At 41.7% G+C, this 15,280-nt stretch overlaps 1 protein-coding gene across 7 annotated transcripts in view; it reads left to right on the forward strand.

The window, feature by feature from the left end:
* Positions 1 to 217: 217 nt before the first annotated feature.
* LOC129811546 (ral GTPase-activating protein subunit alpha-2-like) overlaps positions 218 to 15,280 on the forward strand; it is a 197,779-nt gene continuing 182,716 nt past the window's right edge. For 6 of the 7 annotated variants that reach the window (XR_008752897.1, XM_055862943.1, XM_055862946.1 and 3 more), the window contains exon 1: positions 218 to 456. Coding sequence is in view for 6 of the 7 variants with exons in the window: in XM_055862943.1 (XP_055718918.1) it covers positions 351 to 456 (106 nt within the window). In the remaining variant the exon portion in view is untranslated. The remainder of the gene's footprint in view (positions 457 to 15,280) is intronic. The other variant, XM_055862942.1, reaches the window with a different exon arrangement.

Below are 15,280 nucleotides of genomic sequence, written 5' to 3' on the forward strand. Positions count from 1 at the left end.
ACTCCCATCTCTCGCCTCAGTTTAGTTGACCAAACAAAAGCGGCTATGTCAGGCTGTCGAAACTACAGAATCTGACTTTAATAATCATATCAGAGCCAGTGACATTACATTTCTGTGAAAAATTGTAAGCATTGGACAAGTGCTTGCTGGTTACGTCCAACAGGGGGCGTGGCCACGCAACGAGCTGCGCTTCCGTGTTTACAAAACCACGAAAAGGGAGGTGACTAGCGGCGAAACGTATGTTTGCCGAGCAAAAACAGAGCGGTGGTGAGGAAAGTGGCACTGTCAAATCATCGGCTGACTGCATGTTAAAAAAGACTAGCTAATTCCAGATTGCGTTTTACAGCGGAATGTTCACTCGAAGGGGCCATGGAGACGTCAAGAAATCTACACAGAAAGTTCTGGACCCAAAGAAGGATGTATTGACCCGACTGAAGCACCTCCGGTCACTGTTAGGTGAGTGAAACGTCAACGAGTTTTGCTGCAGCACCGAGCAGTGGCTCGCTTGCTTGGTTATTGATGGTACCTGCCTCAAAGCAAGCTAACTAACGTTAGCTGGCTCTGTAGCTAGCAACATGCGTGCATACCTTTCGAGTCCAATGTTTTTTACAACGTCGAATATATTGATTTGTCGTCACGCTGATATAAACGCTAACGTTAAACCAAGCCATTACTTGTGGCTAGCGCGTCTGTCTAGCTAGCAACGCCACAATGTCATTGTAGAACGGCTAGCTAAATTAACTGATTAGCATGCCAGTCAGCAGCACAGCAGGCAGGTTTTCAAAAACCAACGCATTACCTTTAGCCACCTAGCTTTGTGCTAACAGAGTACTTAGCTTAATATCACTGGTATTAACTAGATGGCCAGTTTTGTTATGCAAGTTGGCTGCTATTGTTAACTATCAACTTCGTCCTTCAAGGGCTTGCTAGCTAACATAGTCACTGTCTAACTTACTAGAATGTAACTTAGATCGCTAGCTTACACTAACAAAATAGGCGTTGTTTGTAGCCACAGCCTGAAATTAAGTACTGCAAAAACGTTCATTACAAGCCATAATGCTGGATACAAGTACATTTAAACTTACTCTACCGGTTGGTCCTTCTAGTACTCGAAATTTGAGATAAAATATCAATTATATACCTGCGTTTTTGGAGTGCAGGTACTGCCATCGAGCACATAACCATGTTAACTAAACACCTGTAAGACTTCGATTTGTGTGCATGTACTTCTGTCATGTGCACGTGCCTTAGGTGTTGCGCAAACAAATCTTGATTGTCACAAACAGATAACTGCATTTAATAATAATTTCCTGTTGATATTTTGTCAAAATTAAGAACCAACCCCACGGACATTTTGCAGAGTAAGTTAAAATAGATTTGTATTTAACATTCATGGCAGACAAGGGCTGTTTTCCAATATTGCTTATTAGGAAGGAAAAAAACGACTCCCACTGTCTTCGTATTGTAACGACCCTGGGTTTATAAGCGCGGAAATCGACTCCGTCGCACGAGCATGCCTTGCGGCACAGTCGATAGCGCGCCGGACTTCAGGCTAGAAGGTCGAGGGTTCGAGACCTGCTCCCTGCTGTTTCATTACAGTATGGTGTTTTCATGAAGCTGACTTTGAAGCAGTATATTAGTGTAACATATCTTCCGGCCCTCTCTTCGCCCCTACCTGTGACCCTCCGCACACATCAGCTCCCACGAAGCATCGTTACCTATCACTCCACAAAAGCCACGGTCCTTGCAGAACAAGGGAACTACTACAAGTCTCAGAGTGAGTGACGTCACCAATTGAAACGCTATTAGCGCGCACCCGCTACCTAGCTAGCCACTTCACGCCTACGCTAGTTGGACCATTGAAATTTACTCACATTGTTTGAATCCTTATAACAGGCTCGCTGACTTGTATAACCCCTATATCTGGGATGAACCCCCTGTCATTTAGGCCCTACCTGTCAACCACTTTACACTACGAATCTGTACGAATCTCCATCTCACAACCACTGTTTACAATTGCTGAAGTAGTGCATAAATGGTTAAAGGGCTACCGCTACACTTTCTGCATATCAGGGTACTTTCCTGCTGACACTGCAGATTCAATGTCAAGACTTGTATGGTCAAGAATCAAGATAGAGGTCAACAGTGGGCCGAGGCAGTCTGTTACTTCTGTTTTACTTGTCCTCATGTGTGGGTAAAGATAAGGCAAATCAAATGTTATTTGTCACAGTGAAATACTTAGTTACGGGTCCTTTTCTAACAATGCAAAGATAAAGTTACAACAAAGGAGTAAATACATTATGTGAATAACAAATAATAACAAGTAAAAAAAAAAATACAAACATGGCTATGTACAAGGAGTGCCAGGTAATAACATGGCTATATACAGGGAGTGCCAGGTAATAACGTGACTATATACAGGGAGTGCCAGGTAATAACGTGACTATATACAGGGAGTGCCAGGTAATAACGTGACTATATACAGGGAGTGCCAGGTAATAACGTGACTATATACAGGGAGTGCCAGGTAATAACGTGACTATATACAGGGAGTACCAGGTAATAACACCTCTTCAAATTAGTGGACTCGGCTATTTCAGCCACACCCATTGCTGACAGGGGTATGAAATTGAGCACACAGCCATGCGATCTCCATAGACAAACCTTTGCAGTAGAATAGCCTTACTGAAGAGCTCAGTGACTTTCAACGAGGCACAGTCATAGGATGCGACCTTTCCAACACATTTCTGCCCTGCTTGAGCTGCCCCGGTCAACTGTAAGTGTTATTGTGAAATGGAAACGTCTAGGAGCAACAATGGCTCAGCCGTGAAGTGGGAGGCTCACAGAACGGGAGCACTGAAGCACATAGCATGTAAAAATTGTCTGTCCTTGGTTGCAACACTCACTACCGAGTTCCAAACTGCCTCTGGAAGCAATGTCGGCACAAGAACTGTTTGTCGAGAGCTTCATGAAATGGGTTTCCATGGTCGAGCAGCTGCTCACAAGCCTAAGATCACCATGTGAAATGCAAAGCGTCGGCTGAAATGGTGTAAAGCTTGCTGCAATTGGACTCTGGAGCAATGGAAACACGTTCTCAGGAGTGATGAATCACGCTTCATCATCTGGCAGTCCGACGGACAAATCTGAGTTTGGCGGATGCCAGTAGAAGGCTACTTGCCCCAATGCAAAGTGCCAACTGATGGTCTGGGGCTGTTTTTCATGGTTCGGGCTAGGCCCCTTAGTTCCAGTGAAGGGAAATCTTAACGCTACAACGTACAATGACATTCTAGACGATTCTGTGCTTCCAGCTTTGTGCCAACAATTTGGGGAAGGCCCTTTCCTTTTTCAGCATGACAATACCCCCGTGCACAAAGCGAGGTCCATACAGAAATGGTTTGTCGAGATCGGTGTCGAAGAACTTGATTGGCATGTACAGAGCCCTGACCTCAACCCCAATGAACACCTTTGATGTCGGCTGTGAGCCAGGCCTAATCGCCCAACCTCATTAATGCTCTTGTGGCTGACTGGAAGCAAGTCCCCGCAGCAATGTTTCAACATCTAGTGGAAAGCCTTCCCAGAAGAGTGGAAGCCGTTATAGCAGCAAAGGGGGGACCAACTCCATATTAATGCCCATGATTTTGGAATGAGATATTCGACAAGTGGGTGTCCACATACTTTCAGTCATGTAGTGTATGTACATATAGGTAGGGGTAAAGTGACTCTGAAACAGGATAGAAAATAGACAGTAAGTAGCAGGTCTGTTTGCAGTGGCTGATAGCTGGCCCTCCTTATTGATGTTGGCCATCCCCCTCCTGCAGTCGGTGTTTGCAGCAAAGGAAGGATTTCCTCCTGGTCTGGCTCTGGCATTTCCCTATGTGGACAGGAAGTGGGGATGAGTGATAAGGTGCTGCTTTACACAGCAGGGAGTTTAGGTTGGCCTATTTTTTTTTTTTTATTGCTCGCTGCTCACTATGATGCGTGCTGCTATAAATTATGTTGAAAGCTTACAAAACGATGTAGTTGTTATTTTCATGTTCAAAAGGCATCTTTTTTTATGAGAACTCAGACACACACTTACGAAAGAACACAGGCAAATGTCACTGCACTCCCTTCGTTCTTACCGAAAGATAAAACATGCAACTTACAATGTTTTTGATATCAAGATAAGACTGATATTAAAGGTTCTTCTAAATGTCAGGGACATCCTGAAACCATTACCCCTATCCATGTTGATTCAGCTTAACTCAAGTTTGATTTAAGCCCAGTATCATAGCATGACATTACTAGGCTATGGTCAGTCACAAGGCCAGGAATAGCTCCTGGTCCATTTGCCCTAAAAGTGCTGTACTTGAAAAGGCATTCTGCAGAGTCCATTTTCACTGGAGCTTATTTCTGTTGGATTAGTGCCCAGTTAGCATGTATGTCATGTTGAGCGTGAGAGCGGCTGCATGTTTATATTCTTGTCATGCCTGGCTGGATCTGGCTGAGGTTGTTAATTACAGGAGCCTGCTAGACCACCTGATCACACACCTCCTCTGTGACTGGAGCTGTGCATGGCTATTCCTTAACTGGGATAACACACACACACACAAAGTACGCGTGCGTTCACACACCACACATTTAAATGCCTGAGACCGTTTGCGCTCTGCCCTCTCCATTCCCTGGTGGAGTATAGGCTTACCTCAAAGGCAATGGAAAAAGCCAAGACAGCAATTCAGAGAGAATTTGCTTTATTATAAATGTTTCTAAGATGCAGTGTAAACAACTTCCTTGACCTAAAACAGCAGGTGGCCTCCATGGGAAGAATGGTAAATAAGTGCAAGTGTTGTTGGTGATAACTGTGTGTGTGTGTGAGAGAGAGGAAAAGACAGAGGGAATGTTTACCACAGGGTCACTTCATCCTCTCCATGTTTTTGCTGTGAATGTTGGTGGGGTCAGGGTCAACTGGGATAGCTGCTGTTAGGAGGTAAAGCTCTGGGGAAACAATGACTGCCACATCGGAAACCCACTCAACAAAGTCCTTTTCCCTGTTGAGTCAAGCTGAGACCTCTTGGCATGTGATTTTCCTCTTTTCAAAACACACTGGATAGCTTTGAACTCGTTATCTTAAACCCTGTCCACAGTGTAGCCTACTTTCGAACACTTGTCCATGTTCAACGTTCCATAGAATACCAGCTTATTGCTGTGATTCTGCTAATGCGTCAGAATTTAGAAGCAGGTCTTAGCTAGGCTGCATTAATAAATGACAGTCTATTTTAGAAAGTCAATGTGTGTTCTTTGAAGTACAGGCTGAGCTTTACAATCAGCCTACTCACTTTCTCTGGACACCAGCTTATCAGAAAACTAAACCAGTCTAAATTTCCATGTCATTTACATCTACGCACGTTCAATCGTCTACCTCCTTGATGGTGTGATTTGGGCAGTTCAGGTAGCACTCCGACTGTAAATAAACTCTCAAAGAGCCTCTGTAATGATAACAAGCAACCTGCCTTCAGGGCATTATTTTTCATATGCTGGAGTTCTTTCAATGCTCGTACTGGACTGCATTTAGTGAAGTTGTCAAGCCCTCGAATAAGAGACACAGATATTCAAAATATTTCTGATCTGCCAACTCCTGAAGAAGTTAGGCCTAAGTTATCGCAATGAATACCACAGGGCGAAATACACCTTCTGCCCTGCCTTGAAGTGTATTATGTTAAATGTGTTCATGAAGCTCACATTAAACAATACGTCGTTCCTTTACAAAATGCTCACACACTGTAGGACAAGGCTAGTCATTTCATACCATAGAGAAAGATGGGTCATTGTTATAAGTCACATTGACATCAGTGACATTGGAAACCACATAGGCCTAACCAACGGAAGCAATGAATGACTAAGGGCAATACCTCATTGTATGTTATTGTTGTCAGCTAAATGAGTCAATAATACTTGTTCAGATCATTTTAATACCACAGCTTTAGTGAAAATCCACACACGGCTTATGTTTTGCTCAGCAATGGACTACACAGTCAGTGGCATTTCAATCCTCTGCCATTGACTCTGGTATGGATATCAAGTCCTGTGCCAGATGCGGCAATCTCAAATCCATTGTGAATAACTGGGCGTAGGTGTGAACTGTGCTATACAGGTTAGGTGACACTAGACAGCCATTAGCAGGTCTCTGTCTGTCTAGTGTTGCCATTAGGATGACAGTTTGTCATTATCTCCCTGGCAGGGTGCAGCTCCGCTAGCCCCAGTTCTCTCGCCAGGCCTGCAGGGCTCAGGGCTGACTGGTTCTGTGGGTGAGGCTGTGGAACAGAAGAGAGAGCAGCCTGGCCTGATTTTATGTAACAGTTTCCTCTGTGCCACTCCCATGGTTGTCTGTTATTACTGTGTACCTGTTAGACTTGCCAATTCCAGACAGTCATACTGTAATTTAGTCTGTTCCTGTGTGATTCATAGGGCTTATAGGCCTGGCCTAGGTCTAGTGACCAGAATAACATATATCATACATGAGCTACAATAATATATTACCCATAATTCTGATGTTAACTAGTGTATAAACACAGAGTGTAAAAAAACATTTAACAACAATTTCCATGACTTTGACTGACCAGGTTAATCCAGGTGAAAGCTATGATCCATTATTGATGTCATTTGTTAAATCCACTTCAATCAGTGTAGATGAAGGGGAGGAGACTGGTTAAATAAAGATTTTTAAGCCTTGAGAAATTTGAGATATGGATTGTGTATGTGTGCCATTCAGAGGGTGAAGGGGCAAGAACAAATTTTGAAGTGCTTTTTTAACGGGGTACAGTAGTAGATGCCATGCGCAACGGTTTGTGTCAAGAACTGCAACGCTGCTGGGTTTTTCACATTTAACAGTTCAAGGGTTCACCACCCAAATGACTTCTAGTGAACTTGACACAACTGTGGGAAGCATTGGAGTCAACATGGGCCAGTATCCCTGTGGAACTCTTTTGACACCTTGTAGAGTCCATGCCCAGATGAATTGAGGCTGTTCTGAGTGCAAAAGGGGAGGGTGCAACTCAATATTAGGAAAGTGTTCCTAATGTTTGGTATACTCAGTGTACTTATCTGTCTTTACCTTAAGATCAGGGTCAGCTCAGTCCACTCCTATTCCTGCCAGTGAGCTGGCCGGCCGGTGTGGGTGTGACGTCCCTAAGCTTGGTACAGCACCAAGATAAGCATCTGGCAGTATAAAGAAGCACTGTGCCATGATCCCCAGGCAATTAGCATTTCAAACAATGTGTGCCATGATAAAATGCAGCTGGCATACAGCTGTCCTCTTTATCCCCACCTCACACAGGCCTCAGAGCGCCATTGTCAGTAATTTAGGCTTAGATGGTGTTCTTTCACAAAACGGGCTTGATATTTCTGGATTCATGATGTCAAGTACAGTAGAAAAACATATATTATTTTTTTGTCAAACAGAGTACTAGGCCCATCACCTAATGCAGAGTCAGCACTGACCTACTTCTGGGTAAATAAATAAGTATGACAACGGTGACATACGGTAATGAGTGTGATGTCCAGCAGGGATATCTAGTCCCCATCTTGACATTAGTGTACTGGCAAGATGCTGTGTTTCGTCCATGCTATAATCCCCATCTTGACATTGGTGTACTGGCTAGATGCTGTGTTTTTCGGCCAGGCTATAATCCCCATCTTGACATTGGTGTACTGGCTAGATGCTGTGTTTTTCGGCCAGGCTATAATCCCCATCTTGGCCGAGGTGCACAGGCTAGATGCTGTGTTGGGTGCTCAGGTCAGTGCCTGGGACTATGGAGTAAGGCACACCTCTAGCTGCGTGGCCTGAGGCTAATGCTAGCTGGTGTTTGTGACGTTTAGGAGTCAACATCAAGTCTGTGGTCTATAGTTCAGTTTGGCCATGGCCATTTCCATTAAGCTGACATACTGTAGAAGTGCAGGCTTTGGTGCAGCAAGTCTACTAATGAAGTGTGTTGATTAGATTGGGGGAAAGGAAAGAACATTTGCTGTGGCTCAGTTGGTAGAGCATGGTGCTTGCAACGCCAGGGTTGTGGGTTTGATTCCCACGGGACCAGTATGAAAATGTATGCTATCACTACTGTAAATCGCTCTGGATAAGAGCTCCTGCTAAATGACTAAAATGTAAATGTACATTTGTATGTCCTGATTTTAAGAGAAATTAAATGTGTACCTGCAGTGGTTGTTTATTTGGAACCCTACTATTGAATCATTTATGAACAGTCTTAGGAACGACTACAGAAACATCCAAGATTTCCACTAATGGGTTGGAAGAGATCAGGACTAGGCTTGAGTGGTATCCAGATTTTTATATTGTCATATCATCTTTCTCTCATACTGGGATTTACGGCATAGCGCAAAAGGGGGCGCTAAAAACGCAAGAAAAGCTTGTTGGGCCTCTTACCAAAATGCTAACAAAATTATCACAAACTAATAGTGAAATCACATTGACACTGTTACCTAAATGCTAACGAGCGACAACGAACAAACCTAATCGCAAATCCAGATCATAAAGTTATACAAGTATATCTAGTAGGTACCGAATGTTATTTTCTTTGAGTGTGGACATTTACAAGCGAGAGTGATTGAGAAAAATTGTGCAAATGAACAAAGTTGTGATCAGGGCTGACAACATTTAGTCGACTGTTTGGTCGATCGCCTGTTTGCCGACCAAAAATGTTTTTGTCAAGCAGTGGCAAAAATATATATATATATATATATATATATATATATATATATATATATATATATATATATATATATATATATATATATATATATTACCTTCTCATTCAAGGGGTTTTCTTTATTTTTACTGTTTTCTACAATGTAGAATAATAGTGAAGACACAAACTATGAAATAACACATGGAATCATGTAGTAACCCAAACATGGTTAAAACAAATCAAAATATATTTTATATTTAAGATTCTTCAAAGTAGCCACCTTTTGCCTTGATGACAACTTTGCGCACTCTTGGCAACCTGCTTTATCTCCTAAAGTATTACATAAGTCGACTGCAGGTAAATACAAATATTGAAATGTATTTTTAAAAATCCAGGAAATTGTTATGACGATATTGACGGTATGTAAAAATCATCCCATGGCTTTTCCCAAATAGCCCGATATACGGTATACCGCCCAGGCCCAATTAAGACCTGTCACAACTGAGTCCCGCAGGGAGGAAGGTCTGGCTTTGGGATAACACTTTTGCTCTGTCTTTCAGAACAAACACCTGACTGATCCAGACCATTCAACTCTCCTCTGCATTTCCTAGTATCTGTCAATCAATCTCTAATGTCTATTATTCTCAACTACAGTCCTCCAAGTCCAAACAGTCATGAATATTCGCTTAAGAGCAGAGGGAAGTGTGTTTGAGGAATAAGAAATATACATGTTGTGAATCTCTGTATTCTCAGTGTATTTCAGAGCTGTAAAGAGGGAGTTGATTGAGTGAAGTCTGGAGAGACTTACTATGCTTCACTGACCTTTGAAATGTTTGCCAATCATTCACCTTTATTTTGACTATCTTCAAAAAGTCTTTAGTGTCGTCTCTGCTTGGTCACTCAAGGTCACTGTGATTGATTTTTTTTCATTCTCATCAATTTAATGTGTTTGACAGTTGTCATTCTGCAGAATCTGAAGGAATGTAAAAAGGTTCATGATTTTTATCAAAGCTTGACAAAAAATGTCTCGCAATCTACAATTATTTTGCACTGTAGGCTAAATGCTGAATTTAAATGTAAGAGGGGCAGAGGAACATTACAACGACATATGCAATAGAACAAAGGGTGAGGAGTAGCCTAGGCCTAGCCTATGTTCTGCACTGAGCAATATTTATTGTGTTCTTTAGACAGCTCATGAGTCAACCAAACTGGTAAGTTTGGTCAGACTGGTTTCATGGTCTTAAGTTCAAATAACAGAATCAGTGTTGTCACGATACCAGAATGTTCACTATGATACTGATCAGGGCCTAAAATTAACTTTTTGGTCCACCAGCCACTGTGGAAGGTAGATAAAACATTTTTTTTTAAAGATCTACCAGTCACTCAGATTTTTTACCAGCCAAAATATTTTTGGGACATAATTACATAAAAGAAAAACAACACAAAACGGATGACCATGGTTTGTAATGTTTCTAAAACAAGAAATGTATTAGTAAGAATTAATGTGGTATATTGCTCAATTTCATACTTTTTCTTTTTGACCTGTCTTTTAATGAAAATATCAGAGACAATATGTTCAGCTGCCCCTTTAAGTTGGGAGGTTGACGTGGTAATGGGCCACTCGAGTCCTCTCACGTGTCTGTGAAAAAATTAAAACCTGTGTCTGTGATTTGGGATTTGACTATCAGTTGAAGCAGCAGACTCAAACCAACGTTGAAAAACAACAGTCTCACTTTGTTGACTTTCGAGTAAATTAGACTAACTTTTATGCCTGTACGTAGCACCTCCAAAATTTTATCTATCAGCACTTCACTCATTGCCCACGGCTTCCTTGACAGGCAGTGTTGCTGCGCGAGATTGGATATAGGATTCCAATTTATTTGTGTAGTTAGCAGCTATGAAAAACGACAGAAATACTTTGAAAACAGCTACTGCAGCATTTTTCTAACCCAAACTCGCACATGTGCTCTTACTTGACTTTTGCCCATTTTTATTGACAAATATAATGCTCGCATTGTAGAGCCTTTCAAATTGACCACCCGCCAACACATCTGGTGAAATATACCATTCTAAGATAAAACTAGGGTTGCAAATTTTCCAGAAATTTTCCATGGGAAGTTAAGCCCAGGAAATTTGCTTAAATTCATCAAAAAGTTAGCTTATAACAGCTTATAAAGTCCCTCTACTTCTATTCAAGGTGAAAACGATGAATCAGACACCTTATCGGTAGCACCAGCTCATGGTCCTCCTGGAATCAGAAATGCTGATGAATGTCTTGCTTGAGCTGTGTATGCAACTGGTTCACCTCTGATGCTCACACGCAATGTGTATTGGAAGAAATTTCTGAATGTTCTTCGCCCAGCATACACCCCTCCAACCAGACATGCTTTATCTACTCATTTGCTGGATGCAGAGTTCAACAGAGTTCAAGTGAAGGTCACGCAAATCATAGAGAAAGCAGACTGTATTGCAATCATCTCTGATGGGTGGTCGAATGTTAGTGGGCAAGGATTAACTACATCATCTCCACCACACAACCAGTATTCTACAAGAGCACAGACAAAAGGGACAACAGACACACCGGTCTCTACATTGCAGATGAGCTGAAGGCAGTCATCAATGACCTTGGACCACAGAAGGTATTTGCACTAGTGACAGACAATGCTGCAAACATGAAGGCTGCTTGGTCTAAAGTGGAGGAGTCCTACCCTCACATCACACCCATTGTCTGTGCTGCTCATGCATTGAATCTGCTCCTCAAGGATGACATGGCACTGAAAACAATGGATACACTACAAGAGAGCCAAGGAAATGCTTAGGTATGTGAACGGTCAAGTTGTAGCAGCAATCTACCTCACCAAGCAAAGTGAGAAGAATAAGAGCACCAAATTGAAGCTGCCCAGCAACACCTGTTGGGGTGGTGTTGTCATCATGTTTGACAGTCTCCTGGAGGGGAAGGAGTCTCTCCAGGAAATGGCCATATCACAGTCTGCCGATATGGACAACACCATCAAGAGGATTCTCCTGGGATGATGTATTTTGGGGGAGAGTGGTAAGCAGCCCGAAATTCCTGAAACCTATAGCAGTAGCCATTGCATGGATTGAGGGAGACAATTCCATCCTGTCTGATGTTCAGACTCTGCTTGCAGATGTAAGAGAATAAATCTGTACTGCCCTGCCCACTTCACTGTTGCTCCAAGCAGAGGAAACTGCAGTTCTGAAATGCATTAAAAAAAAAGCGGGAAGACTTCTGCCTGAGGCCCATACACGCCACAGCGTACATGTTGGACCCCAAGTATGCTGGCAAGAGCATCCTGTCTGGTGCAGAGATTAACAAGGCCTATGGTGTCACTACCATGTCTCGCCACCTTGGCCTGGATGAGGGCAGGGTTCTTGGCAGTCTGGCAAAGTACACTTCCAAGCAAGGGCTTTGGGATAGAGATGCAATATGGCTGTCATGCCAACATCAGCCACCTGGTGGAAGGGACTTTGTGGATCTGAGGCTCTTTTCCCTGTTGCCTCTATCATCCTCCAAATCCCACTAGCATCAGCCGCCTCAGAGCGCAACTGGTCCTTGTTTGGAACTCACAGACCAAAGCACGCAACAGGCTGACCAATACAAGGGCTGAAAAATTGGTGGCCACCCGGGCAAATTTGAGGCTTTTTGAGCCTGACAACGAGCCATCCTCAACAAGGTTGGAAAGTGACAGTGAAGATGAGGCCTCAGAGTCTGATGGACATTGAGGATGTTCCATAAGAAGACATGGAAGCCTGAGAGGAAGACAACCAAAGCTTTAGGTCCTAGACTATCATTTTACAGATGTAATGTTAAATGTTTTTTTTTGGAGATGAGATGGATCATTGGGGATCGTTCTATATTCCCTTTTGTTGTTCAGTGAAATCATCCCATGTGAAGAGTCAAATAATTTAATTAAAGTTGAATTCGTAACTAAATAGTTTTTTAAAATTTCTATTGGAAGGATTTAATCATTTGCAATTATGTCTACTCATGATAAGGTAAAATGTTTATTTCTGTCTCCATATGATATGGTAAATGCAAAAACCATCTACATTTAAATGGTATTACTATTAATTTGCATATATTTCCATTAATTCCCATGGACATTTTCCACCTCTGAATATTCCCCAAAATGTGCAACCCTAGATAAAACTATGCTAAATATATTCACATGTCACAACACAGTTTTGCAATTAATGTCTACTAGCACCTTGGTGTATCTAAAATAATAACAGTAGACAATGTATGCGGCTAATTATTATACTAGACGTTGTACACACCTTGACATTAAATTGTTCAGTGCAAATCCAACCCTTGTCAGTGCAATGTCTGGAAGCAGGAGCTGATGGGATCCTTTGTTTAAAACATACACACAACTACTACCATGTTCAATGCCAGATACTTTTGAAGGTTGGTGAAGATGGTTGAAACCATGAAGATGGTTTGCCTAAGACTACCACAACAATTACATTGTCTATGCTAAATGTGTTTAAATTGCAAAATAAATATATAGTTTGGCTATAAGAAATACATTTTATTCAATGGGGCAAGGCAGAAATGACACACACAATACTTTTAATTTTACCCATACAACAATATAGCCTATTATTAAAGTAAGTCTGTTTATGATATCATAAATAGTCTTTTACATGTTATTCCAAATTATATTTTATATATCCATACAGTTTAATGGGTAACTTTTGTCATGACAACAAGGTGAAGGTGTTCTCTCCTCAAATGGCACACCAGAATCATTCAGATTGACAATGGCACAGCATATGACAAGCATTTTGTCTGAGCGATGTCTCCTTCCATATCTGGAAAAGGATGAAGTAGAAACTGATGCTGCTGCAGCATTGTGCATCTTCACAGTGGGAATCCAGTCGACAAGGGTGTCTTGATAGAGGTCAGCTGGTGAACCTATAGTGAATAAACAAATAAAAAGCACACCTGCTGTTAGAATATCACTTCTTCAGGTCACCTGTACCATCAGGGCTCTTGATTGTTTGGTTGTGTTTTATTCATTTAAGTGTTTCAGTGTCATATACAGATAAAATATTTTGGTTGGCTGGAACCAGCAATAGTCAACAACACAACAGGTTGTCATATCCCATTGAGGTATTTGTCCTATGCTGTAATGTCCATACATTTACCCTCCTTATAAAGTTTTCAACAAATTATCATTGGGTCAGTGCCACGAGTTGTTTTGGACAATAATGTCCTCCTCCAGGTTAGATGGACATCATATTGTAAAATGTGTGAATCCCCTTTTCATAGGATTAGATTACATGGTTGCATTCAAGAAAAGCTCATTTTTATTGATCTGTTGTCAGTGTCAGCAGAGTAGGCCTAGGTACTCTGTGATTTGTCATATAAAGTGTAGTAGAATTGCATGAAGTTTTTATCAAAGGCCACATTTTTCCTGTGCAAAGGAAAGAAACATAGCGGATATAGCCTATAGGCCTATGCCACTACGCGCTCATTAATAGCCTAAATTATGACTATCAAATCTACTCATCACATTAGGAATAGTAGACTTACATTAGTCTGCAAATGTGATGATAGATGAATGCAATGCTTTATTATAAAGGTGCATTTTTATGGTGGAAAAAAAAGAGCTTCCCCAAAACTTGAAACTCATGCGCCGACTATGTAAGAGGCACATGCTAATATCTAGACTACAAGCTATCTAGTTAGCTTATGTTGGCTAACATAGTCTTGTTGTTAACACCTGGTTAGCATAACAGCTAAACTAAACTCGCAAATCAATCAGACTTACCAGTGATGAAATGATCAGAGCAGACACTGGACTGACAGCTGTCTAGGTTCAGGTCTTGACGGGCAAAAACGTTTATTCACTTAAGTCTTCTCTCCTTGGTGTTTCATGATTGCGGGTAATCTAAAAAACAAAAACAATCCTGTCTTTTTAGAGCAGGCAAACACTGCACATAAAATGACCGTGGTGATCAATCGACTAGTTTTGGGCACTGTTATCATGCAGTTTGGGGTAGTCACTCAGCTGTTGTTGTCAAGAATTAATGCGGTGGTCTCCCAACATGGCCACCAGAAGGCTTTATACGTCAACTGCAAGCCCTTTGTTGAATCTAGTGAAAATGAGACGGGAGGCTAAGGAAGATAATTTTTTTTTGGTGGTGAGGGAGACAACGTGAATTTAATAACGTTTTTGGTGACCGTCAGCTTTGAAATCAGAATATTTTGTTTTATGGTTTTCATATTATCACAAACAAAGTACAAGGGTAGTGAATGTAGCTGTAAGGAAAGTTAGCCTACAGTTAAAGCTGGAAGCTACCGATTGTGTCTTGCATTGTAAAAGTGTTCTAGCCTGCATTACTGTTATCAAAACAATGTCCATCAAGTTGATACATTTCTACTTGTCGTTTTACATTATTCAAGTGTGTTAACTTCTGTGCAGCGTGAGTGGGGAGGTAATGCAGCTCAGACAGCATTGAATGGCTATAAAGGGGCTGCACTGATACAGACTTGATCATCTCAATCACGTGAGACACATTTGACAGATGTAACAAAAATTCTAGTGCGAACTAATCCAAACTCTTAAAGGTGA

The sequence above is a fragment of the Salvelinus fontinalis genome, chromosome 15, assembly GCF_029448725.1.
Source record: "Salvelinus fontinalis isolate EN_2023a chromosome 15, ASM2944872v1, whole genome shotgun sequence".
In the NCBI taxonomy this organism is placed as follows: Eukaryota; Metazoa; Chordata; class Actinopteri; order Salmoniformes; family Salmonidae; genus Salvelinus; species Salvelinus fontinalis.